General features: G+C 46.8%; 2 protein-coding genes and 2 non-coding genes across 5 annotated transcripts; 2 read left to right on the top strand and 2 right to left on the bottom strand.

The window, feature by feature from the left end:
• Positions 1-12,983: 12,983 nt before the first annotated feature.
• Trnag-ucc lies at positions 12,984-13,055 on the bottom strand. The gene has a single exon. It is a non-coding gene; the product is annotated as a tRNA-Gly (tRNA).
• A 4,382-nt stretch (positions 13,056-17,437) lies between these two features.
• On the top strand, positions 17,438-17,510 carry Trnav-cac. The gene has a single exon. It is a non-coding gene; the product is annotated as a tRNA-Val (tRNA).
• Positions 17,511-21,710: 4,200 nt separating this feature from the next.
• Positions 21,711-23,368, top strand: LOC118514279. Its single transcript, XM_036061021.1, has 2 exons — positions 21,711-21,847; positions 21,914-23,368. Exons 1-2 carry the CDS (start codon positions 21,782-21,784, stop codon positions 23,366-23,368), a joined length of 1,521 nt encoding a protein of 506 aa, XP_035916914.1. The 5' UTR covers positions 21,711-21,781.
• A 471-nt stretch (positions 23,369-23,839) lies between these two features.
• On the bottom strand, positions 23,840-26,038 carry LOC118510195. 2 transcript variants are annotated; one of them, XM_036051719.1, is made up of 4 exons: positions 25,999-26,038; positions 25,441-25,723; positions 24,159-25,382; positions 23,840-24,077 (listed from the first exon to the last, which is right to left on the bottom strand). In XM_036051719.1, the coding sequence occupies exons 2-4, from the start codon at positions 25,483-25,485 to the stop codon at positions 23,880-23,882; spliced, it is 1,467 nt and encodes a 488-aa protein (XP_035907612.1). In that variant the 5' UTR covers positions 25,486-25,723; positions 25,999-26,038; the 3' UTR covers positions 23,840-23,879. The 2 variants fall into 2 exon arrangements, with proteins under 2 accessions (XP_035907612.1, XP_035907611.1); XM_036051718.1 differs by lacking the exon at positions 25,999-26,038 and having other exon boundaries at positions 25,441-25,861.
• Positions 26,039-26,357: the final 319 nt, after the last annotated feature.

Here is a 26,357-nt window from a genome sequence, read left to right as displayed (position 1 = left end):
ATATTCAGGAGAAACTGATCGGAGACAATTAGACTAGGCACTTGCCCACCGAAAAAACGTCCAACGCAAAGCAGCTTATCTTATCACGAACGAAATCTTCTGTTTGCCTCAAGATAGAGGCATCTTCAAGAAATGAGCTTGCAGTTTTGAGAAAGATAAATGGAGATTATATCATGTATGATCGTTGTTTAATATTGAAGAAATTAGATTCACTTTTAGTTTTTCAAAATGTTCAAATATACAACTGCCATTGGTATAGAGAGAGAGAGAGAGAGAGAGAGAGAGAGAGAGAGAGAGAGAGAGAGAGAGAAAAAGGCAAGACAAGTGAATCGCGATGAAACAAAAGCGGGACGCTTAAATAACCCCTCCGGAGTTTGATCAGAGGACAGCATCTTGATTGTCCCGTGTTCATACACGCGTCGACAAGCATGAAGCGATAGTGTTCTTCCGTGCTCGTGCATGCGGCTGCAAGCTTCATTGGACTGTAATAAATTATGAACATTATTGTTTTATACAGTTAACAGAATGAGAAGAAACTCCTGATCCTGTTGATGCCGGCCAGTCGTGCCAAAGGGTATTAAGCGGTAGCATGTGATTGGAAAGTAGTTCTTTAGGGACATACTCAAGTCCAATTGAATGTCAAAGTATTTATTAAACAAGCAAACAAGTGAAACAAATGAAGCAAAGACAAGACACCAAATTAACCTTGAATTTCGGCCCAAGTTTCACTAGAAATTACAGAACCAATTGCGAACAAATCCATTTCAATTACTTAATTTCCAATCAACCCGCCAACAACACACCTGATACGTTCAGCACACCCAGAAAATTAATTGCCCAGACAAATGGCAACCTTATAATCCTAATACGAGCAGAGCTGCTAAGTGAAAGTTCACCGTTTTGCTCCCGACCACAAAAAAAGCCAACCATTCGCTCACTTACTACTGGCTTACTGTCCCCCCGGTTTGGGGTTTGGGGTGACAATTTTGTCTGCTTCAGTAATAACATAAATTTTGTCAAAATATGAGATCGTTATCATTGTCGTTGCACGTTGCATGCATCGTTCGCAACACAAAAAACACCCCGTCCACCGGTAATTGGGGGACTCGAGGACTGTGGAGCATCGTGGTGAGGGTGGAATTTCGATCGGAGGAACGATATTTTGAAGTTACCGACCGACCGACCGACCGACCGACTCTCCTTTGCCTTTGTGAGCTTTTCGTTTCTTTCGGGAGGGTTTGGGGTGCTGCATCCTGGTGCTGGGGGAGGTGAAAATGTGTTGTGATATGCTCACTCCGCAGTTCGTAGCAAATCCGTTACAGCAAGCTCGTTGGAAGCTTTGTTGGACGAGTGCAAGCACCCGTTCCCTCGCGGTTCGTAGATGCAGGATTCGAGCATCGACCTCTTGGATAACAGAGGGGAGGAAGAAGGTGGAGTCAGGAGAGAAAAAAAAGAGGGGGGAGGGGGGGGGGATATGCAACATCGACATCTTCTTCGCGTTCCGTTCGGGCTGATGCCTTGACAATCCGAATGCCAATGAACGCCACTGGAGCGCTTCGGGGCGTTCGGGGCTAGGATTCGACAAAACGAAGAGAAGACGACGGCTAGCAACCGTTTGCCTTGACGTCCATAACTTGTCTGGAAGTCTCGACGGCGTCTATTGCCGCTTCACTTGATGTCGCCCTTCGGACCGCCGTTTCCCCGCTCGCAGTGTGAAGTCAGACACACTGGTTGCACTGCTTGCGAAGTAAGATAATTGTATTTATTGCCCTATTGCATTCACTCGCTCTCTCTCTCTCTCGCTCTCGTTCTGCAAAGATTTGTCCACCGTAAAAGTTTTTACTGAGCAATCTTCTTCATCGATAGACTTACACCACCATCATGCAAAGTGCCGCGGAAGTCTTGTCTTGGACCTGGGGAGATGCAGGGGACCATACTTAGTTCAATATCTTTCCTTCGCTCCCCTGCACGTACGCGGACGGTCGGCAAACGCTGCACAGCAGGCACGCGCAACCGGACCGGAAACGGAAATGTATGAGAGCACAAGCACAAGATCGGGCAAACGAAGCTGACATTTTGCGTTGGACGGCAACAAACCCGCAAGCTGTTCCGGATTGGGAGTTGGCAAAGTGAAAACATATCGATACGATACTGCAACGTTTTGGCTATCTGTCAACCATCAGCCATGTGTGTGGGAGCGGGGGAGGGGGGGGGGGGTGTATTGATTTTAACCTGCTCCAACCGACTTACGCCAGAGACGGTTGTGTGTATGCAAATGTTGCCAAAGTGAATTGCCAGAAGCGATTGATATGAAAATTGGTATACGGTTAGAAGGCTATCAAAATTTGCAACATCACAGGTGATGATTAAGCTTGATGGGTAATAAATCAGCGTGATTTTATCGTAAATAAGCTGTAAGCTGCTGGTTGTCTTTTTTATAGGAGATAGATGCCAAATTAAATCATTAGGAAAAGTCAATTAAAAATTATAAAGGTTTAAAACTTCTCAGGGGATCTGATATAAAAGGTGTCTTCTTCTGAGAAGATGTTTCATTTGATGTTTGAGACTCTCTCTTTTTGACTTGTAAGATGAGAGTGAGAGAGATTTTGAAATGCTTTGTGATTTGAACACAGGAGAGAACAACGCATGTTCAGGTGTATTTTGAGAATCCACACACATCCGGCGGTGTACGCGACAATGGACATACGTACGGTTCTATTTCACTTACACAGCTACTAGAAGGCTAAACGTCTGTAAGAGCTGTAACGGATTAACAGCTGTCGAGGTTTTAAGGCAAAATTCGAACTTGTTTCATTTATTGAAATAGACTTATAACATCAATATTTTTGGGATTTGTTGCTCTTTTGTTAAAATTGTTCGCTTCTAAAGACGGATGTTGAGAGGAATATCTATTTAAAAAAAATGAGAGTCCCAATCGTTTGCTCTGTAGCGCAACCGATCAAGTGGACTCAATTTTGCAGATTGACTTCACTACTTGCGAGCAAAAAAAAAAAAGGCACTCTCCACCTCCGAAAGGACACCAATTCGACCGTAGCGATTTGCTGTTTTGTGTTGTGAAATCCATTTCCAAATTGTGCAAACAACAGTGCAACGGCGCGCATCCAGCCAGCATCCTCCTGTAAAAGGGTCATACGGTCGTTTTGCGAAAAATTACTTCTCCATATGGAACGGAGAACTGCCGTAACGTGCCCGCTGCTGAGTTCGGGGTACGGAAAAGCTAATCAACGCCGATGGCACAACAGCTCGATGGCTGATGGTGGCGCTGGGACCATACGGATGTTGCTCTGCATTGGAGCTAAGTGTTGCTTACAGCGTACCCACGTCGTCGGAAAACGGATACGGCAGGATTTGTTTATTCAATGTTCAGACCGACAAACCGACAGACTGGGACGCTGGAGCTGGTGGTCGATGTGGGAAGGATAGATTTTTGGACGTCCTCCGTACGCATCGTGCTCCGATCGGAGTGGCGGGAATGGGGTTCGATTCGACGACTCCATTCCGTTCGAATCCGTCCGTCCGGTCGTCGTTGTTGGCTAGCCATCAAGTTCGATTACGAATTGTTGGTTCCCCGTTGTCTCGTCGTGCAGCGTCGGTGCGCTAATGCCCGTACCAACAATCGGAAGCAACATCATCGTCAGGTTCTATCGCATGCAGCCGTTAGGGTGAACTGTTGAAGGTGCCTACGACGACGACGAATGGATGCGTTCGGTGTCCTTCTCGCCCTGGCAGGCAGGCCGTGTGCGAGCAGTAATGGTGCTGCCGTCAACTACTATGTATCACACGGAATGTGCAATGTTCTCCTCGTATCTCCGTATATATTCTGCTTTTTTTCTTCGTCCATTCCACCCATCTCGACTCGACCTGCCTTGTTAGTCCATTTCGCCTGCACCCATCCTGAAACCACCCACGATTCCGAATGGCGCGCCAAAGTGTGTGTGTGTGTGTGTGTGTGTGTGAGAGGAGATACAGTTTTCTTTTCTGTCCAGTCCTCTTCCGCCTCTTCTGGTCGGCGAAGTTCAACAGGGATCGCTCGACCTCTCGCATACTGGGCTGATGGTCGGAACGCGAAGGTCGCCCGGTGGTAGAAGAAGGTTCGATTTTTGAATGTCATACCCGAAGCCAACCTTGGGCGAGACAGCGTACCGGCAAGTAAACAGTGGTTGACAAAACTGTGAATGAGTCGAAAGAAGAATTTAAATTGAGCTTTATGGTTTTATGATAGAGTCGGCTGTTAAACTGTTTTGTGTAGGTTCATTCGATATGTTTTCTTTTGGTTGTTATTGATTATTCTTCAGTTTTCATCTATAGCCTGTACTATCGAGCATGTTTTGTTGTGTTTTAATATTTTTTCCTCTTGTTACACCGTTTTTAACAATTTTTATGTTGTGTTGCGTTGTACTTTCAATGTCTTATTTTCATTATCTTTCTTTCTTTTCTAATTATTTCTTGTTTTTCCTTCCATTTCTTTTTATTTATTTCATAATATCGTTTTCTGGTTAAGTTCCTTTCTTTATTATTTTTTTCTTTATTCTTTATATTTTTCTGTTCATTCTTCAATCAGCTTTAATCTATTTTTTCACCATTCTTTAGCTTTTGTTTTTAGTTTCTTATTTTCTCTCTCTTTCGCTCCGACTTTCTCTCCCTCCTACGCAACTGGCAGGTGTATTATTTCGTAAAGCATATCCGAAAAAAGGTTAATGTGGCACTTATCCGTTTAGGGACGGTGTTTTGGGAAAGAATCGGTATGCTTAAGGTTTGTGGGTGTGGGTGTGCGAGTCCATTTTCCTTTAACGTTATCCGTCCCAATGCTAGCGTTGCTATCCGAAAGCAAACGTTTCGCAAATCGATTTAGCTTCCCGTGTTGTGGCCTACCGTCAGTAGCGTCCTTTGCTGACAAACACAAACCGAACTGGCACTCACCTCATAAAAATCCTGCCTTCCACCAGGCACCCACCATCCACGCAGGGCGTCCTGCGTGTGTCAATCCGACCCAGCAGAGGCAGCCAGAGTGGAAGCGGACGTAGGTGGTGAGTGGTTCTCCGGTGCGTGTAGGTGTGTGCGATGGGGAATCGGGATTTGGAAATAGGGGACCACCGCCTGCGGTTCGGTGACGACTGGTGGGACAACCGAAGATGGGAAAATATTACAAATGTATGCCAAAAACGGTAGCCTACACGGGAGGGAAAACGGGGGGAATGGGATGGAAGCGTGCACCTTCTTCCCCATCCCCCCCCCGTTTTTCCGTCGGTGGTTACTGAGCGTTCGGTACATCAAAATAGGGGGTGTCCGGTAGCGATGTCTCTCGCTCGCTCGGGTCGGGTTCGGATATGGTGCAAGAGATCCTGACTTCGGTAAATAAACCGGTACCTTGGGTCATGCTTTCGACTGTCGATTCACTCCGGCTACCGGCCGTGGGTTCCATTGGGAGGGTGGTGAGCAGGAGGTTCGTGGATGTGGGTGTACGTGTGTGTGTGAGTGTGCATATCTATGTACGGTTCGGTTGCCCGAAGCACGATGGAGACGCATTGTTGGGTACGAGCGTACGTACGAGTGGAGAAACGATAGAATCATTGCACGGTTTCGCTTTGCCACCGGAGAATCCCATACAGCTCTGGCACCGGTGGGACGTTGTGGTCAGTTCCGAAACGAAAAGGGGGGAGGGGTAGACCGTAGAGGAGACATGGGAGCGAGCGACACGAATGCAGATCATGTTGGCGGTGTACTCATTGTTCGCTGTATGTTTGCTGCTACCATCTGCCATTGTCCAATGGTAGTGAAGGTTCTTGGTATCGGGACATGTCCCTACCCAACCCCCTTATCACGTAGCAGCGACGAGGTGTAATCCTCCGAGTGTGGCTACGAGTGCGAGTGTGTTTATATACGTTCGATCGGGCGATCGAATCAATTATCATTAATTCATTTCGAGTGGAGATAGCGTCCCATACCGAGCCTTCGGAGCGGGAGTAGGGCAGCAGGCATGAATCCTGGTACGTGGGAACGTACCGAGGCGAATTGGTACTATAAATATTGCTGGAAATAGTGTTGTGCTTCTAGCAGCCCGCTCGTGGTAGTTCTTTGTTTGCTGACTTATTGGCACAAATATTTTGCGAATCAATGAATTGCTGTTGGGGCAAAGATCTTGTACCGAATTCGGTGTAAACTGGAGTTGGACCAATTGGAGTAAGAATTAATTATTCAATTGCGTCATGTGTGTGACTCTGGCGATGTTCTACCAGATTGCTAGTAATTAAGCCATTTCGATGGAACCGAGATATCGAGCGCAAAGCTACCAGGGAAAATTGTTCAACTGCAAGCAGAGATTCCGGCAATCAAAACCCCACAAACTTGAAGCTTTAGCTCTAATCTAATGTAAGGGGAAAAGTGGCCTTCTGGATGCCAGTCGGTACTATCTTCGAGGAGCAAAAATTTCTCCATCTTCCATTCCTGCCGAATCTGTGTGAGAGTTAGCTTTCTCCGAATGACACGAGAAAAGAAACGAACTTTCTTGATTCCGTCCGTCCTTGATCGGGAAAGATTTTCCCCAACATCGCAGTGTGAATCTCTCTCCCCGTCGGAACTTTAATGGGAAAAGTTCACAACCAGTACCCAACGATAGTGGCTGAGCTCCTGGTACTGGAAGTTTACTCGTCGGTGGAGTACGATCGAACGAAGTAACCGAACGTGGATCTCCCCCCCTCCCCTCCCTCCCCGTTTTCCGGCTGAGCTGAGTGAAACGAGTCCGAATCACGAGCTAGGGTGGGAGAGTGACCGAGTGTGTGAGCTTTTTCCGACAGTCTCATTTGATTTGTTGGGGAAAAATTAGGTTCAATTTCACTTTTGAGTAAGGTTGTAGTGCTCCTTTTTTTGGTCTATTTTATATGGCAAGCAACGTTTGAAGCATTGAAGACGGGATCTGTTGCTTGTTTCGATAAGCGATGAGCAGGACTTGTAGTTTTATCTTATTAATCAATTAATGGATTTGTTTGAGACATCCCGTGGACGAGATGTGTTCCAAAGGATAGCAACTTAATTTTAGGGTGTACTTACAGACGGTCATACTTACATGAAGCTTAGAACTATTGGATATACTCGTTGGCTTGGTCGGAAGTTGAATATTTTATTTATCCAACTGGAGAGCCCTATGGTAGAAGTCCTAGTCCACTAAGAGCTTGGTAAAGTTCCAGATGCTCAACTAAATTGACCATACAAGGACACTGAATAACATTCTAGTCACAGGAAGCTTACTAACATCTTTGTCAAACGCTGTAAACAAGCTGCTAATAGAATGATTCCCTCAATCCAATTGCATGACTTCAGGCGTTTTGTATTGCAGATTGCATACACTGGTGAATAAAATATGCACGCAGCCAACTATCATTACCCTGAAAGTATGCAATTACGTGGACAAAATGCGCAAAGTCATGCAAACGGTGCTACAATTTAATCTACGGCAAACGCTGATTGTAACTTAGTTTGGCATTATTCAATTCTGAAGGTCAATCTGAAGCTACTAGACCTCTGCGATGGCATCTTCGAGCGTACTAAAGATGGAGCAATCAATGGAGCAGACGGTATAGGGGGAGTCGGGGTAAAACGCAAATGTAAACATGGGACCACTATCCGGTCAGGTGCGTATAATAGGCATCGAGTGGCATTGTAAAAGTGCATCCACCTCACCACGCCTTCAAGACATGGCTTGATAAATGTATCAAACATCGGTTCGGTTTTGCCGCTTCCGATAGAATTTGTGTGCGTAGGATTTTATGCATATTATTAGCACGAGCAGTGTGGCCAGTCGAAGTGATGGGGGTTTGTTTAAATTTATTGGAAAATTCGAACGATGTTTTGCTGAGGGTAGGTGGGGAATCGTTACACATTTCGGTCCTTTTGCAGTATGGCCGTTCCGTCTGTTCATGATTTCGGTTTTTACCATGCGCCATGTTCGATCATCCATCGATGTTGCCGTCGGTTATGGTGCCATCAGCCTGTGTGTCTGTGTGTGCGAGCAGCCAATATGTGTTGATGTTGAAGTTATGCGAAATAGTGCCAGAAAAAGGGAGCAAGGGGACGGGGATGCGTGAACATTGGGGATGGGGAGAATGGTATGTCCACTTGGTCCACCGGTGCAACGTTTGGTAGGAAGTTATGATGTTTGTATCGATACTCAGTCAGTACGTGGCGATGTTAGAAGGAAGAGAGGGATAGTGGGAGCTGAGAGCTGAAAGGAGACGGGGACAGAGTGTGCACGGCGTGGACGGAGATTTAACTGCCTTTGTACGGTTCGGTACATGCCACAAGGATGCAGTGGCACGGACAGAGAGAGGGAGAGAGAGAGAGAGTGAGCGTGAGTGGTGCTGAAACGATCCTGGCATCGATGAACTGTTGTAGCATGTTCAGGACTTCCATATGTGCGAAACGATGCCATTCTGGAACCCCCATACCACCCGAGCCGTTGCAGTTGCACCTTGTGGCTACTGCAGGAGTGCGAATGCCCGTTGCCGTTTGTTTCCTGCCTGCCCTGCTTACCCGCCATTTATAATAAATGGAGGAAATTTATGCATTTCGATCCCGAAACCGTTCCTCGGAAACAATTGCCAAAGCGAGTAGGGCAAAACGGAGCAGTCCCGGGGAAAATGCGGCAAGTGGAAAATTGTGAAACGGTTCGGTACAAAACAAAGGTGGTAACAGATGCTAGCTACTGTTGTTGGTTCGTACTATTTACGAGCAGAGCGAGAGCGAGAGATACATAGAGAGAGAGAGAGAGTTGCCGTCTAATCTGTTGTTCCGTACCACGTCTGTCTCGCTTGCCCGTGCCGTAAGAAATCCTAAAGACAGAAGCGTAAAAGCGTCCTCCTTGATGGCCTTGCACCCGTGTCTCGGCAACGGCCTATGCAAATCGCATCAAATCGAGGGCATTGAGTAGCCGGTCGGGCGTTAAATAACCGTTAAAGCTACCGGTTCCGGAAAGATGGAGCTGAAGAAGAAGTGCAGAATGGGTAGCTGATTTATTGGCTGTTGATTTGGACGCTCGGATTAGGATGAGCTGGGATGAGTAGTAGCAGTAGTAGGCTGGACGCCGGAACACCTCCCCAGAACGCTTATTAAAGTGATTTTACCGTATACATGTCAAACATGTCTCGATTGTTTGATTTGTGCTGTATCGGTAAGGGGTACAGTATTTTGATTTCCATGTCCGGTGTCTTGCTTCGCGAGGAGCAACAAACAAGCTTAACGGCAAGTTAATTTTATATTGCCATTTGCATAACTCTAGGCGCTTTGTGCACGTGTTGCAGCGTGTTGTATTACAGGCATTGGAGTGCAAAGTCGCCTCAAAGCAAAAAGGCTTACAGCGCCTAAAAGTAGGCAATTTTAATTTTGCTGTTGAGATTATTTGATATTTGATCGTCGAAAACGATTACCACGCCTATTTTAAGGCTTTCGCTCACTTAGCATATAAATTGCATACCTTCAGGCGGATGAACGCAAAACAACTTGAGCAATCTTGAAAGCAGTACCGGAAATTGAAATACGAATATAATTGGCATTTATATATAAATCGAGTAGTAGCTAAGATAGAATAATGTAATAAATAAGCAAAAATACCTACACTATCAAACACCAAAATAAAGCCAGCATGCTCAATCAAACAAAACATCTCAACCATGGCTTTTTGCTGCCAACTAATTCAAAGACACAGTGGCTCGGCGGGATGTTTGTCTTTTGATTGTCACGAGTTATACGGTCTCCCAAGTCTCCCATTACCCGAAAAAGGAAGATAACCAATTTTTCATAATTAATCCTCACGTCGTAAACTATACCGACAAGCGGCTCCATGTGCGCTCAACATTTCGCTGGCATGTGTGCCGCCATTCTGTTTCGAACGCTAGGCAATTTGGAAAAATGGAAAGCAACGTTTTGGGGGCATGATTTGTCTTTCTCGCTACGTTCGGACATCGAGAACGTGGAGCAGAAGGAAAGAAGCGCCACGCTGAAGAGTTGTGTATCGATACTGTGTGCTTCACGAATTTGTTTCGTGCTTAGATCAAGATCGGTGTAGCCTTCTGCAAGGGGTTGTCCACCATCCCTCTTGCTACAAAACACAAAGACTCACACCACCACCATGTTTATGTTTTTCCATCCGCTGGGCGCTGCCACCGAGCAGCGACTTTTCTTCGGGTGGTGGTGGTGGTTTTTGTTGGCGCTGCGGACCCATTTGCGGACACGAACCAGTCAAGAATGAGAATCTTTATTCAGCGGGATTGATTTACGATCCGTTCGGTTCTCTCCCAGTGTGCGAGTGTACAAGTGTGTGTGTGTGTTTGTGGCGATCCCCAGTGAACTGGGCAGTGGAATAAATTGCCGGTGCCGAATTCAGTGGCTTTGCCTCTTGCTGGGGTGATTTATTGGAATAATATTCAATCATTAGCTTCTCACCGAGCAGTGCGATCAGTTCCCGTGTGCGATAGGCGGCCGGGTGTCGTTGGCAGCAAGATTAGCAAGCGTGCGAAGGAAATGCGAGCCGGACGGTTGCTATCGGTTTTGTTGTGAAAGGAAGTGAGAGGGAGGAAATGATGGGAAAGGCGAGAGCGGGAGAACATTTTTCCAGTCCAAATAAAATCAGTTAAAATTAAGAAGAAAGAACGTTCTTCTGTTGCAATGTTTGTTTTTCGTCTCACGAATTGATTAAGCAATAAAGAATCGTGATTTTATGCTTATACGGAGGGATTTTATTTATTATTGTTTGTTCTTTGTATCATGCAGTGCGGTTGTTAGTAAATGATTTAATAATTTATGCTTTTGGGTTTTCCTTCAGTTTTTAAACATCATTTTTAACTTACACTTTGCTCATATTTGTTTTGCTTAATTTTTCAAGTGGTTGTGATTTGTTTGAAATTATTTAAAATAATTCTGTTTTGTTTGCAATATTTTTATCACTTCAATATAAATTTGTCCTTTTTTATGTTAAATATTTTAGTTCACTTAAATTTACATAACTGCTTTACCTGAATAGTCTCTAATGTGATCCCAGTTGGTAGAGTTTGGATTTTTATTCAATTCTATACAAAGTAGGCTAACTTTTACATATTTTACCTACTATTATACTTGTTTCAGAAAACTTTTCCATAGGCAATGATTTGTATCGTTTCTATTTCCGTTAATATGTTACTTATCTACTTAAGATATTTATATTTGTTGTTTTCTTAAAAGTTATTGTTAATTTTTTATTGATTTATTGTTCTCTATTCTATTCGATTGATTGTTCAGTTCTAAGACATGCTTTGTTGTATTTTTTACATATTTTTAAACATTTTGTCTCGTTTGATTTTTTGATTGAATTATTACCGATTAAATTCTTGATTTTATTGCGTATTGTTCCTCCTCTAATCTGTTTTACATTGTTGTCTCTTCCATCTCGCAAAATCACCGGCTAGTCCGAATTCTAATCACGGATGACAATACTTATTCCATTTAAACCATCTCCCAGGGCAGTGATCCGCTTTGCTCGATCGGTGATCGACCACCGCCGCGACCAAACTGGTTCCGTGTTCGTTTCCTGCACACGCGCCCGACGACCCACCCTACCGTTCCCAGCCTTTTCCCAACCACGAACACTAATAGCTCATAAATTTATCATCGCACATATCGCGCGAACTCGCGCACGTCTGCACGGTGCGGTTCCTGCTCGGTTCTCTGCTGGCTGTTTCTGGTTGTTGTCGTCCATTCGCTTGGAACCATCACCCAACGGAGAACTACACACAGGGCAGGCATTGAACATTGAACACACCAGGAAAGCTTTCGCCCGAGCCGTGCCGGGCGGTTGGAGAATGGGACGGGGCGGACCCGTCCGGGTGTGATGTTAGCGACCGAGAATGTGTGCATAAATCTTAAGCTATTTAACTTAAAACCACCAACAACCGACGATCGAGCACGATGCCGCCGCGCTGTTGCTTCTTCGGCCGAGTGCCGTGTGTAGCATTTTGTTCTTTGGGGGAAGTTGTTGTTCTTTTTTTCTTTTTGCATTCCATGTCCCAAGGATACTCTGGCGATCTTTCTCTTCGCTTCTTTCATTCTGTCTGGCTGCTGGTCATCTTGAGGCGAACAAGGTTGCTTCAACGGCAAGTGCTCCCGTGGCAGTGCGAGCTCCACCTTCACGCGGGCGACGCTCATTATCGCCGGTTAATCATAATCCGTTTGGACCCAGCATCCGGACAATCTTGCCAACATAGTCAGCGTTTGGTGTATCGTCGTGCAGACTCGTGGTGGTGGGGTCGGCGATATTATGGTTGGCAGTAGTAAACCAGTTTCGCTGTTTCGCCGGGTTCGTGAGGTCTTCACCGGACCTCCGATGGAGGAGAGCTATCAAGGCACACAGTACACCCTCGCTTTTGGGAGGGGTTGCGAAAATCGGACGAGCACGCTGGTGGGGAGAACCTTGAGAACTTGTTCCGAAAAGCCGACAGAAACAAATCAGAATCCGTGTCTGGGTTGATTTTTGTTTTGAATGCGAAAATGACGGGTTAATGATCGCGAATGGGTTTGGAAATTCTCTCCATGAAAAAAATTGTTCCCTAAAGCCACGAGCCACGAGTCCACGGAAGGTAACTACTACAATACATCGTGATTCCTTAATGCCCAATGACATACCTTTTGATCCTCTTACGCGCCACAAGCAAAGCGATCGAGTGCTTTATTCGATAATGAAGTGATTTGTTGCTTGGGTAGCAATCAGGGTAGGAAAAGATCTCTCAGATAGACATTTGAGGTCCAACATAATGAGGAAGTAAGCCTCCACGTAGATATCTTTGGTCAATAAAACTTCTTCTTATTTCTTTTATCTTAATACAGCTTTGAGAGGACTTGGCCTGCCATGCCTGACCACTTATAAACGTGTACATCCCTGGCTAGTGCGAGGTAACGTTCAGTAAGCCAAATGGTGACCAAAAAGTAGCAAAAATGTTCTGTGCGTCGGCCGGGAATCGAACCCGGATCAACTGCTTGGAAGGCAACTATGCTGACCATTACACCACCGACGCACTTATATGTTAGGGCCCTCTGTCATAATCCAGACAACCACTCCAGCCCAGCATCTTCCGCTACACGCAGCACGAGCAATAATACGGCACGCGTTTACACGCACGAGTTGCAACGATCGAGATCAAGCCGTGGCCGTCAATTACGCGTGGGCGATAAATCTGTCCGTATGCGTACTACACGCGTACCAGCGCGTAACGAAAACAAACTATTTACAGAGGCAGACTTACCATTGCGTGATGGGCTTCTAAAGCGTAGTAGTAGTATGAAGTAGTGTGTGGTAGCACTTTATTTAGCATGTATTTTCGGCTTTGATCCACATTTGTTGGGTGAGAGGGTGTATGTGTTTGGGGTGAGATTAGCAAGAAATGGTCTATGAGTGACGGTGGTTGTTCTGTTGACTGTTGCCCAAAATACGCGTGGACCACTCAGACACCCAAACACACACACACACCCGTGAGAAAAATGCAATCGAAGCGTGGTTTCAATTCGGGTTTTTATCGTTCAACACTCCATAAATCATCCGGTTTGGTAGTACGCCGGTGGCTTACGGCTGGATGCTGAATACAACAAGCTGTACCCGTGGAATGCGAGTGCCAAAGTGAATTGCGGAACTCGCCGTCGAACAGAGATCGAAGAGCAGTTTATTAGAGTGTGACTATTTTTAGCACAGCTTAGCACGATTGGTGAAAAAACCACCGAAAAATTGCAGATTTATTCCATTGAATAATTCAACTGAAACAAAGATAGCCACAAGTGCTCAGCGAATTTTTATCTTGAAAATAATACTTTCTTGTCAATTTGGCGCTCTTTCTTCCCTTCCTGCGGTTAGTGATTGGAATTTGGCTTTCGAATTGAAATTGGACTGCCCGAAACAGAGAGTACCTCGGAGTTTGTGTGGCTGTCATGTTTCAATTAGGCAAATTTATTTATCACCAAGTCCCCAGGAGTCAACTGTGCAAAATTCCAATCTACCGTGCTTGGGTGTGTTTGTTTTTTGTTCTTTCCACTTCTGCACGAATCGATCGGGACATAAATATATCTGTTGCGCGCCCGCGGAACGTGTGTCTGCGTGAGATTTTTGTTTATGTTAAAAATTGTGTCCGGTGCTGAACGTGATGCGATACTCCGCTTCTATCCAAACCAACCGATATTTGCCTCCTGGGCTGAAGATCGGAGGACAGGGGGCATCCCGTTGGGCATTAGCATAACCGAGAACAAATCGATTCCAAATGTGTCTACCAAATCGAATGGCGTTCGTGTGCGTGGACAAAAAAAAGCGGGAGAATGTATAACAAAAATAAAAACAAAGAACCCATCCCACACGAACCACCACCTCCCCGGGGTGGCTGTGAGTGTGTATGCTGCAAAAGGAGTATCCGATGATAAACTGGTTTTATTTACCGGGGCTGCTTTTTTGTTCATCCCTCTGTTTCTTTTCTTCTGTTTGCTATTTTGTTTTATTTGATAAACGCTGTCACACACAACTCCGACACCGACGACAAATCTGTAATCGGGTGTGTAATTGAGCCGTACCGACTCAGTCCCCAGGCCGGTTGGCATGCTCGGTTCGGTCGGATAGTGGATGGGAGCTGTCAAAATACGCCACCGAGGCTCGCTGGGGACAACAAGTGGCGAGAGGCTTGTGCACAAACATGTGTAACTTTTGGCAGTATCAATAACCGAAAAACGTTATCCCTTCTTGCCTGCGACAGTCGTCCCAGCTTGCATCTGCCTTCGATACGTGGAGATCGATTAGACGAAGTCCGACGGTGAGTGAGAGTGAGCGTGAGGGAGCTCATGTTTCACTTCGGAACTGGGTACCGAGCGAGTGACAGCTTCGTTTTTTTTGTGAGTGAGTTATTGCGCGAGTAGTAATGGCGGAGTGGGTAACATTTGATAATAGAATAACACAATAATTTGATTAGATACGAAGCTAAAAAAAGTGAAACTGAAAAAGAGATCCTTTTATAGCCCAGTGAAAAACAAATCTACCAACATCAAAAAAATGGGAATCATTCCCCAAAACAACAAACATTCACATGACGGTAACGTTTTACAAAATCAGGCTCGTAACAACAATGATTGGTGCTGTTAAACAATCTCCGCGCTCCGACAGCCAGAACCATGGGTACATCATCGTCCTGGGAATTGGGCCGTACAGCAGTTGGTGCGAGAGGGTGCCTCGTCCATTCTCACAGCCTTGGAACTCCACGCGAACGTTGTTCCATCACACTTGCAAGTGAGTAAAAAGTTCACTCACAACGTGTAACTACCAACAAGAGGACGAGGACGGCTCAATGGATTGCCCTGATGTCTGCCTAGTCAAGTCCTGTTCTCCGTCTCATTAGTTCTCCATCTGGTGAACCATTTAACACCCCGTTGCAGTTGATTATGTTTGAAAACATTAATCAAATCGACTTCTGGTGGGGGGTGGAGGTGTCGGAGGGCAGGCAACAGGCAGTTGCTGGAGAATTTCTGAAACTTCTCGGCATTTGTAACTGTTTGCTGGACAAATCAACGCCTGGCGATGCAAGTGGATCCGGTTCCGGTCGCGGAAGCGAGAGTGCGAGAGGGTCAGAAATCATCGGATGACACAGGACAGCAGTCGCGGATGATGCCGTGACTTCCTGCCCGTTCCTTCATTAACTCCAGGCTTCGGTGTTAATCCTTTGTCTATTGTTCAGGTGCACGCGGTGTGGCAGGCTGTGTTTGTGTTCCGCAGGGAAGCGGAAGGTGAGATGCGAAGCGGCGATTCGAAGCTAATTAATTTATTAGGTTATTGATTGGGTCGTCGAGCGACAACTTCCCGCTTACCGAGACTCCCAGGCGCCCCAAAGGTCCCCAAAGCTCCCCAAGGAACGGAGAGTTAAGGATGGAAATGGAAAAGCGTCACCCAGAACAGGAAGCTATCAGTGTAAGCTGATTCATCGCTTATACCGTTTCTCCCAACCAGAGTTTCTGCACCACCCCGGGGGGATGTCTGTCAATGCGGCTGACGGGAATGCACTCATGATCGTCTTTGTTTTCTGAGTGACGTTCAAGAGCATCAGCAAGATGCATCAGGATACTCAAAAAAAGAAAGCCACCGCCCCTGTATCCTTAAGTATGTGGCCCACTATTCTTGATCTGTGAAACGTTAAATTACCCCACAGGACGGCTTAGAGCGAGAATTCCACCATCAAAGCCCATCCGTTCCGAGCTATTCCCTGATACCGATACGTCTTAATCATCGGTGCAGCATTGCCTCGCGGGATGGAGACGGCTCCTTTGTGCAGCGCCCTAGAAGCTCGGACGTGAATAGCAGATTGTTTGCATAATTGATAGGCATAACTATTAAACAAACAGCCCGATTTTGACTATTGTTTGGAGGGTGGAGTTGGCGAAGGCGGACCGTATTAATCTACCTGAGCGTCCCGGTCGGGATGGTGTAGCGATAGAGTTGTTACTAGTGTCCAGCACCAATAACTCATCCCTGCACACACTTGACTGCCGGATGAATGCGTGTGTTGCTGAATGAATAGCAGTCAAACTGCTGGTGCTGGTAGAGGAAGGTTCAAAGGATCTTGTTCGATTCTTGGCTTCATATACACATAATGTATTTATTAAAATTGAAGCAAAGTCACCTCCCATCACTCACAAATCCATTTAACGAAAATGGATGCAGATGCACAAATTAGGACAACTTTAAAGCATCCTTTGGCGCTTCTGAGCGGAAATAATTAAAGTACCTTACGGCGACTCACCCTTGGATTGAGGTGAGGAGCACTTGGAAGCACTGGACTGGCTTGGATGTGAAGCGTTAAGTAGCAAAATCGATGGTAATTAGTATGTTTTGCTAGAGTTTCTTATCATTATCAATCAGTGCTCGATGATTATGTTGTTCACCGACCACCGGTCTGCCAGTGGGTGGATAAGTGTTGTTTATCTTGCGGATGCGACTGTTTGAGGAGGCTTAGAGTAGGCTAAGCCTCGGGCGACTAACGCTAGCTCTCAATCGACGAAAACTATTGCACACAAACTTTGACATAATATGCTGGAATGTAGAAACGTTACTGAGGATATAAGGCTATTAAGATAACTTCTTGACAGAGAGGAAGACAGCCACGTTAAAAGTACGGAAAAAAGAAAGAAACCGTCATCAAAACGCATTACAACATTCGAAACCACGAGTTGAATATGTAAGTCTTTTTGATACTTTATCAAGTCATTTCGAGCATTATTTATACTTAACGTCAGTAATCCACAACCATTAATCGTTTCGGGCTACCTTTCGTTTGTTAAGCGCCACTGATAAGCGAAACAAGATAACGAATATAAAAATAACACTGGAATAGTAGGCTATGTCTCATTGGTTCTTAAGCAAGCGGCCTTCTCCGCATCTGTTTCCGTAGTGTAGCGGTTATCACGTCTGCTTCACACGCAGAAGGTCCCCGGTTCGAACCCGGGCGGAAACAAAGTGGTTTTTTTAAATGATTTAGGAGCAGAAAAAGAGCTTGCTATGTGGGGTAACAAAGACGACACTATTATAACTTTTTTGTCTCTAATTTGTCCTGCCTTTTCAGTGGGATAAAGTTTTGACTTAAACTCCCCACTGCTGCCAGCAGCGTTCGTTGGTAGCGAGGGGATTTATTTAATTACAGCCGTAATAATAAACTTGCTCTGCTTGCTCATCATGGGGTGGGGATGCCTGCACCGGATACGGAAGTAATTGTTCGGCCCTTCTTCCCTGCTAGCATTTACCAGAAGCAGGGAGTTCCGTAGACTTTCTCCCCCTGATGAAGACGTCCGCAAAATCGGTGTGAGTGTGTTTCGTAAGGAGGCGTAAGACATTGCTGGGGTGTCTATTTCAAGTCCTTTTGCCGAAGCTCTTGCATACATTTGCATCTAGCGTTTCGGTCAGCTTCGAGTGCATGCAAGATGGTGCATTGAGTTGAGGTTGTGGGCAGACTGGATGGGGGGAGGGGGGGTGGGGTGTATAGCTCGATCTCCGTGCATTGGAGAGGAAAAACGAGTCAAACGGGTTTTCATGTGAGCTATTTGAGGATACCGTCCAGCACACGGTGTGACTGGCGACGGTGGGTACGGTGGGATTGGTTTAAATTCTTGAATTCTTCGAACTTGTCCATGAGAAGTTTATGAGTCGGGGCTATGGTTCCCTGGCTCATCGGTTCGAGACTTTGAGGCGGATGGCGTTCGGCAGTTGAGACGGCGAGTGCAAAACTATGCACAACATCGAACGTCTAGAATCAAGTGTACGGTGCAGTTTGGGCCATGCTCCTGGAAGCGTGGGTTCTTCCCGAAGCGCACAGTTTCTTGAGTTTCCGAGATAACTTCTTCTAGCCCGTGAGCCGGTATCTGCATCTGTTTGCTTGCGGGGCCGTTTTCCAGCAAAAGGGCTTGCTGTTGTCGAACTCGAGCGCCAGCGCCACCGCTGCCCGTTCGTTCCGGTCCGGAATACTTGATAACTTCTGATTTGCTTGCCGGATCGTATTGCTCCCGTTGCGAAACCGAGCGCTCACCGATTGCTTCCCGGGGACAGCAGTACCGTGGAATGTGTACCGTGCGAAGTGCACGGCCAGCCCGGAGCGTTCTGTCCAGCGTGTACATGGGGTTTGCTGCACGGAATTCAGGATACACGCTCCCACACGCTAGGACGTGCGACAGTGGTATTAATGGATATGCAGTACATACGCTGACAGGCTAGCCAGGGTTGATAAGATTCCTCGTGTGTTCCGGTGCGTCCAATCTGTAGTTGCGGCGATACGGACGGAGCAAGCATTTCTGCCGTTTGTTTGGCGAACTTTCCGAACCAAATCGCGTCAAGAATGAAAGCTTCGAGAAACTATTTCCCTCTCGGTGGAGCTGTTTCCCGAGGCAGGGCCAGGCAGCCTGGTCGGCTGGTGAGCATGAAATCAGAACGTTCGATCTCTGCCGTTGGTAATTAATTTCAGGGTTCGGGTTAGTGTGCCCAGACACTGGGCAGCCGTGGGAATGGTTCGATTACTAGCTTGCGGTCACACGGTCGAAGATAATTTCTCAAGAGCCTATACGTCAATGTTGGGATAATATGTATGCAATTTATGCGTACATGGGACTCGCATGGTAGGTGTTTCAGCAGTATTTACAGTATGTATGCAGTGAAATAGTGAAATGGGTTTAAAAGGAGATAGTGAAACGATGTTTGTACACCAAATTGCATACTTTACAAGCTTCTTTTAACAACTCGCCTGAAGGTATGCAACCAGCATAGCAACAGTGCTAAACAGTTGGTTTTTGGATTTTCTAGAAAAAATTAAACGGCTTGGAAGCTCTGTTTGAACGTTTGAAAGGAGAACTGACAGATAGTTCTCCTTCGCCTTACTGCTCAAAGACATAATAGGAAGAGATTTCGATTTTTCCCCAATTTCCCAACGACTCGTCCAGCTCGAGTTCGCTACTTCTCCAGCGCCGAGCAGCGCTCAACCGGCGAGTGCTCAACGCGCCAGAGGAGAAAATACAGCAGTAGAAACACTGGCACACAGTAGCACACACTGGACTCAGCTCGAAAGTGGGAGAGAACTTTCCCTCAATCGTTTCGACCACCGTACCAGGGTAGCAGGAAAATCAAGGGCTTTTCCAAGCATCGCCGAGCAAATGGCGGTAGCATCTTCACTCTTTTGTTTCGGGCCCGAGAGTTCGAGCTCGGGAAGGCTTTCTGTGGGAGAAAAATCAATATAGGAAGTACCGTTGCCAAATGGTGCGATCAGATCAGAGGCTGTTTAAATGGTGAACGTTTGGTCCTTGGCTGGAGTTTGATTTTCTACCCAAAGTTGAAACGCTTCATAACCCGTTCAAGGTAGGCGGCTGTGCCACTTTCACTGTAACCTCAAAGAGATTCGAACTCCTATCAAACACCGCACAGGGGATGATTTTATTTTCCAACCGGAGGAAAACACTTTACGAAGAGTTTTTTTCTTCCTTTTCACCATTTTGCTCTGTTCCGGAAGCGAGGGAAGTACCCCTGAGGTATAATAAATCATTACCATCTCCAGCGTTTGGGGTGGTTGGTGGAAGCAGGGTGATAAAATTATTGGCGAATCGTTACAGGTTGGTCGTAAGATTACAATTCACCACCAAGGCGTTACATAATAACTACAAACAAAAGGGGAGAATTGGGTGGTGGGAAGCACACCGAAACAGGCCGAGATCGTTCCGGATGTGCGTGCGATGCGAAGGCATAAGCGGTGGGACTGGCACTGTTGGTTTATTCTTCTGTGGGGTTTAATGTTCGTTCACGCTGTAATGAGGCGAGGTGAGAGCGGTCTGGCAGGAAGCTACGGATTGTGCTGGAGGACCGAAACGGAACCAACTGCTTAAATATTAATTTTTCACGTTTCGGTACGTTCTTGAAGCGGTGATCTCTACACCTGATATGGGGAGCGTTGTGATAGACATTGCCAAATGACCATGAAACGATACAGGTCGTAGTGGTTTTGGAATAGCATGGACATTTTCGTATTAAGAATTCGTTAATATAATTTAAGCGATATCATTTTTCTTAATTCGTTCAATGGTAATAAATAATACCCCTGAAGGTTTGCAATCCGCTAATCATTTCATAATTTAATCGCTAGAGGCAAGCTCTTGAAGCATGAATATTGCATACCTTTAGGCGTCAAATGAAAACTGTACAAAACTATCCAAAATGACGTAAAATTTCACCTTCAAAACCATGCCAAGTCCAAGAGTGAGTGAAACGAAGCTCACCGAAATACAAAATTCCTTGAGTCCTTGACGATGGTTCCCCCTTCATCATCAGCGACCGTATCGATGTAAACAAATCAGATTTATTTTTAAACCATCACAACTCATTACCAGCGTGGCTTCCCCCCCCCCCCCCTCCCCGTCCATCGCCGATGGAGCGGCGTAGTTGTACTACGACTACTACTAGCGCGATGTGTGGCTTGGCCCCATGGCCGCAATTTTCACAACCGAAACGCAATTAAAGTGTCCCGATGAAAGCGGTGCTGCTGGAAAACCTTCTGTTGTTTGCCTCGTCCCCGACGTTGCAGACGGGCGCCCTCGGGGAAACACTATTATTGCCGTACGCACCCAGACTAAACACTGCTATTTATGATGGCGCTGTAATTCATTTGCAAAACCATTTCTTGTCGAGTGGTTTTTGTTTTTGGGAAACATGTTGCACGAGAAGGACGAAGGTTTGAGGTGGGCCGGAATAGTTGTGCAGTGTAGGGGCGGTAGGTTGAGTGCAACAAAGATGCCGCACTGGCAGCGGAAAACACTTCGGCATATTGTTTGAAAACAATCAAACAGCGTTACATCCCCGTTGGGGTTGTGAAATGGTGGAGATCTTCAGATGGGGTGTATCGTTCGTTACAGAGGGAGAGACCCTTTGAACCCACCCAGAACGGTCGTGTCGTAGACGTTAAATTATTCATTTGAGAACCTTTCGGCATTTGTGGTGCCAACATGTGCTGTTTAATGTTGAGCTGAGATATCGCCGCAACGGCAGACAAAGGTGAAGAAATGTGGTTGTTCGCTTGGTATTGAGTTCAACAAATGTTTGCCTTTCTGGAGCTATCAGTTGGACAAATGAGCGTTGCCTAATTACGTCTGACCAAACTAGTCGATCGGAACTGGTGGGTGGGAAGAATTTTTAAAAAGAAAACCATCTGTGCCACTGCAGCCTGCTGCAGTTAGTTGCTCGTGCTCGATCGTGGTGTTGATGATGATGTTGATGATCATGGAGAAAGCAAGCGTGCTGTTGGTGTTTGCCGTGTGTGTGCTACAGGTTGGTAGAATGGTATGTTGGAAATGTGGATTCTTCTACTGAAAGATGCGCCTCCTTCTCCACCAGACCTCGTTTGTGGCAGCTTCACCAGACTTTGGAGTGGATGTATCGATCAGAGGTAGTGTGGCTGTTCAGCGTACAGCCGTGCGTGTCGAGGAGCGATTCGAGGAGCTAACAGTACACATGGACTTTATGCTCGTTTCGTCCTACGAAAAGCTGGGTTTATTACAAAACCAGGTCACATACCTAGTCCACAATCTGACCACCATTGGGACGGCTTTCGCTATGGCTTTAAACTCTGCCACCACCAGCAACAGCGATGTGGTCGGCACCTTCGAACCATTGATCTATTCCGTGTCCCGGCTTCAGACGATTGGAGTGAGCGATATAGTGGATATCGTTGGCGAAATCCGTGGACTTGTGGGACAGTACCTAAGCCTTCAGCTAGAGGATTCGTTCGAAACGCTGCATGACTCGGTGCAGAAAATGTTCGGAGCATTGATACAGCTGGTCTCTGCCATTCAAACAGCCAGCAGTCCATCCAACATCAATTGGCTGTTTGTGAATAATCTGAATCGAGCCGTTAATGTTGTGCGAGGGAACGTTGTGCCCCTAAACTACACGATCGCCTCGACGGGCGAGAACATTCGGGAGTCCGATGCCTTCCTTAGCCGTCTTTCGGGCAGATTGGAACTAGCCGAGACGGCTGTAGAAAATGAGGAACACTACTTCAAGAGCCAGGTCGATCTGGTGGCAAACGCAACCTTGCTGCAGGCCGATTGCTCCAAACAACGAGTCAGTGGGCTCGCAATGGCTGCCTCACCCTTCGTGCAAACTTTGTGTGGCTTTTCCAAGAACCTTGCGGAATGTGCACTACAAACGGCAGTCCAGTCGGTGGTGCAGATGTCGACGACCGAATGGGATCGAGTGGTGGGCGTAGTTAGAAGATACTTTGACAACCTGAGGGAAGAAAGCGCCTTTGTGCAGGAGGTGGTAGGCAGGTTCAGCAGCATCTACAACCTTGGGCTGTTGCTGGCCGACGTTACTATCAGCCAGCGGCCTTACTCACTCTACTGCTTCCACAAGTTTGCTCACCTGATCGAGCAGCTCGTGACACGTCTAACGGATGGGCTGGTCGTTTGTTTCAACGAAGAGCACACACGCCTGAGATCTCTGCAGACCGGGCTGGTGCACATGTTCGCGACGCTCGTGTACGACGTGGAGGATCTCGTAGAACATCTTCAGTTTTGCACGGTGCTGGAGCAGCGTAGCGAATGTGTTACCATCGTGACTATGCTGTACGAGCGGCTTGCGGCACAGTTGGAAGAAAAGCTGGAAGCTATCGAGAAGTTTTCGATCGCCGAAACGACTGCCAGTAATGCGCGTTTGCGTCTGTGTGTGTACCACACACAAGCGACGGTGTTTACCGTGAACATCGATCAGGTGAGAAGCGATATTGTTGAATGCAGTGAGCAAGGACCTCTTGAACATCCGTACAGTATGGAGAGCCGGAAGCTGTGAGGTGTGCAATGGATTTATATTTTTAAGACAAATAAAGACGCAATTTGACGTAGCAAACGAAGAGTTGTTTAATGTCTTGAGCTAGAATCTAGCCATAATTTCTTATCTTAATACTACAGAACTCCTGGGAAAGCTAGATCTTCAGGTTGGACGAAATTGATGACCCAACATACTAGCAGCTCATCAAGAAGTGGTCGAGGTTTTAATATCTGAGGTTCTTAGCGTCATAGTTGTGTTCATTTGATGAAATGTATGTATGGAAAAGAATGCGATGCCCCACAAGTAATGAGATAACTCTGACCATCAAGAATAGGTTGAGTGTGTAAATGTATTTGAATATACTATTCTAGAATTAGGTCCTCGTGACTAGGAAAATCCAACACTCAAATATCGTATAAGCAACCCGTGCACGCTCGTTCAGTGAAAGACCGTAGAAAAAATTTCCGAAACAAAATGTTAAAAAAGCGGTAATTTATTAAATCCTTCGGCAATCGATACGGCCACAAGCTCATTACAATCCACTGAAGCAACTCGCAATGTTTCGTTTAAAAGTAGGCACCTGTCTTTGGAATGTGAAGAAATTCGTCTTGAGGAAGCAGAGCCCGATTCGGTGCAGGCTGGCAGATAATGCCGCTGTGAAGAAGTTTCCAGCCCAGGTCTCACCGTCATCGTCGCGTGCAGCCTCCAGTCGGGGATAGAATGCGCCGACCTGCAATTGGACGGGGACAAGAACAAATGAACACGCTGGAATGTCCTATTTTGGGGCGGGGGGTGATGAGCTCGCCCTTACCTCGGATATACAGCTGCTTGCGGCAAATTCACTTCGGCAGGGTCTCAAGTTGTGCCACAGATCCTTATCATCGTACGACACCATTAGCCCGTACGTTTCGATCATTGCCTCCAGTTTGCGTAACCTTGGCAGCTCCGTATTGAGACATTCGGCTAATCGAATCGGTCCCAAAGTGGGAAGATCGGCCACCAGGGCGGCAAATTTGTTGTAGCACACCTTGTCGAACACGTTGGACTGGATGAGAAGCGTGACCAGGTCTAGGGCCGCAGAGTCCAGCGGGACGGAGCTATCGAAGTAATACGTTTGGCTGACTAAAGCCACCACCGATGCGCGGTAGGCCGTGCTTCCTACTACTATCGACTCTTTCAGGTTCTTTACAAACGAGGAACGCAGGCTGGCGAAGGTTTTCAGTGCGGTCTGAAACTGCATAAACCCGACCTGGTTCTGCACATCCCCGGTTAGTTCGGTTTCGATCTGAGTGACGGTGTAGTTGAACGATTCCTCGACACCACTCAGCTTCGCCTCAACGGCTTCCTCCATCGTGGACAGCTCCGCGCTGAAGGCAACCGTTTCGGCCATAAATTCAGCCGGCAGCTGTTGCTGGTGTTGCTTGAAGGTGGCGTAAAATGTGTCTGCCGTTTGAAGGTTCACACCGACCCGCTGGAATGAGTAGACCATGAGCGGGACGTGCGCCTTCAAGAGTCGCAAAGCCCGGACAAGCATTCGGAATCGTTCGCTCGGTACATCCTCAGCCGCGGAGGCACTATCGAGCGATGTTTGCAGCATGCCCAGGGCAGTTGACAGTGGCAAAATGCCTTGCATAAAGTGTTCCAACCCACTGTAAAGCTCCGTGGTTAGATAGTTACCAAAGCTTTGCGAGGTGCTCTGCAGAAAACTGTTTGCATTGGCGTTATAATAGGTCGTGAAATTGTTGTAGGCCGTGCGGACCGTACTCAATGTTGTGTCCATGCTGGACGTACTACTAGGAGCCTCCTGGAGCAGGTCTGTGATGGCTTTTGCGCTGATCGAAAAGTCTTCGGTAAACGCTGCCATCAGCTCGCGCTTCATTGCACTGTCGGGGATCGCGCCGGAGATCATGAAGTTTAGCGTATCATCGATCGTGGCAAACAGGCTGGATATCTCACCCGATATCCGGCCGATGGTAGAGGAAGCCGAGAATTGGAAGGAAGTGCCAAAGTCCGGTCGGCCCTTGACGGTAGCGATCTGTAAAAGGCGGCGAAAGAATGGGTGGGCCACTATTACTTCCTGAACAGAGGCTTACCTGCACGAGACAGAACATCCAGCAAATGTAACGCAGCGATTCCATGTTGGGTTGACACCTAGCTCCACCAGCAAACTATGTCTGCAGACGGGAAGGCGGTGTCGCAGACAGTTATAAAGCTTTTCGGAGTTGGCAGGCATGGCAGTTGATTCAACATTGCACCACGGATGAAGTTGTCGATTGGTGCAGTCTATTGCTCAACCGTGCTCGGGGGTGATATAGTCTCAGTGGTCCCTATTTGTCCAGCTGATTCACCCGAGGCAGGATTTGATAAACAGTTTGCCTTCCAAAGAAAAAAAATCCATTAATAGAGTTGCGTGTCAGTCAGGTCCGGCTATGTGTGCTGGGTCTGATGAAACCATTCCGAAGAAGCAAACGGTCGGCCTATGGTCGATGGGGCCCACCTAAGGTGGCCCGCTGCCCTATTAGATGTTTATCTCCCGTGTATCTATTTCCTGCCCAATCGTGCCTTTCGCTCTTTTTATCTCCCGTCTACTGCCCCAAAATCCAAGGACATCGTTCCTTCCCGCTCCCCTCTAATCGTCACTTACTATTTACCTAATCAATTTGAAAGTGGATACCGTGTTGATGCCGTCAGATATCAACCCGAACCGAGCAACTACTATCTCTGTGTGTGTGTATTGGTCCCTCTCGGGGTTGGTCACGATTCGCTGCCATTTTATGAGCGTATAAATCGTCCGTTGAAAAGGAGCTCTATTGCTTCCGACCCGAAGCTCGGGAACCGGGCTGAAGATGAGGACTACGTGAGAGTGAAAGTATCTCTCGGTGTGGTGTGGAGCGCGTAAAGCGGATCACCGTCCGGAAGCAACAATGGCGGCAACGTGAAAGGAAACAATAAAAGGACTCGTCTTGCTTTGCGTCTTGGGCAAAAACTCATCATGGTGGCGGTCTGCAGC

This window comes from Anopheles stephensi, chromosome 3 (assembly GCF_013141755.1).
Source record: "Anopheles stephensi strain Indian chromosome 3, UCI_ANSTEP_V1.0, whole genome shotgun sequence".
Taxonomy (NCBI): domain Eukaryota; kingdom Metazoa; phylum Arthropoda; class Insecta; order Diptera; family Culicidae; genus Anopheles; species Anopheles stephensi.
The sequence above is the reverse complement of the archived record's forward strand: the minus strand, read 5'-3'. Positions and strand labels throughout refer to the sequence as shown.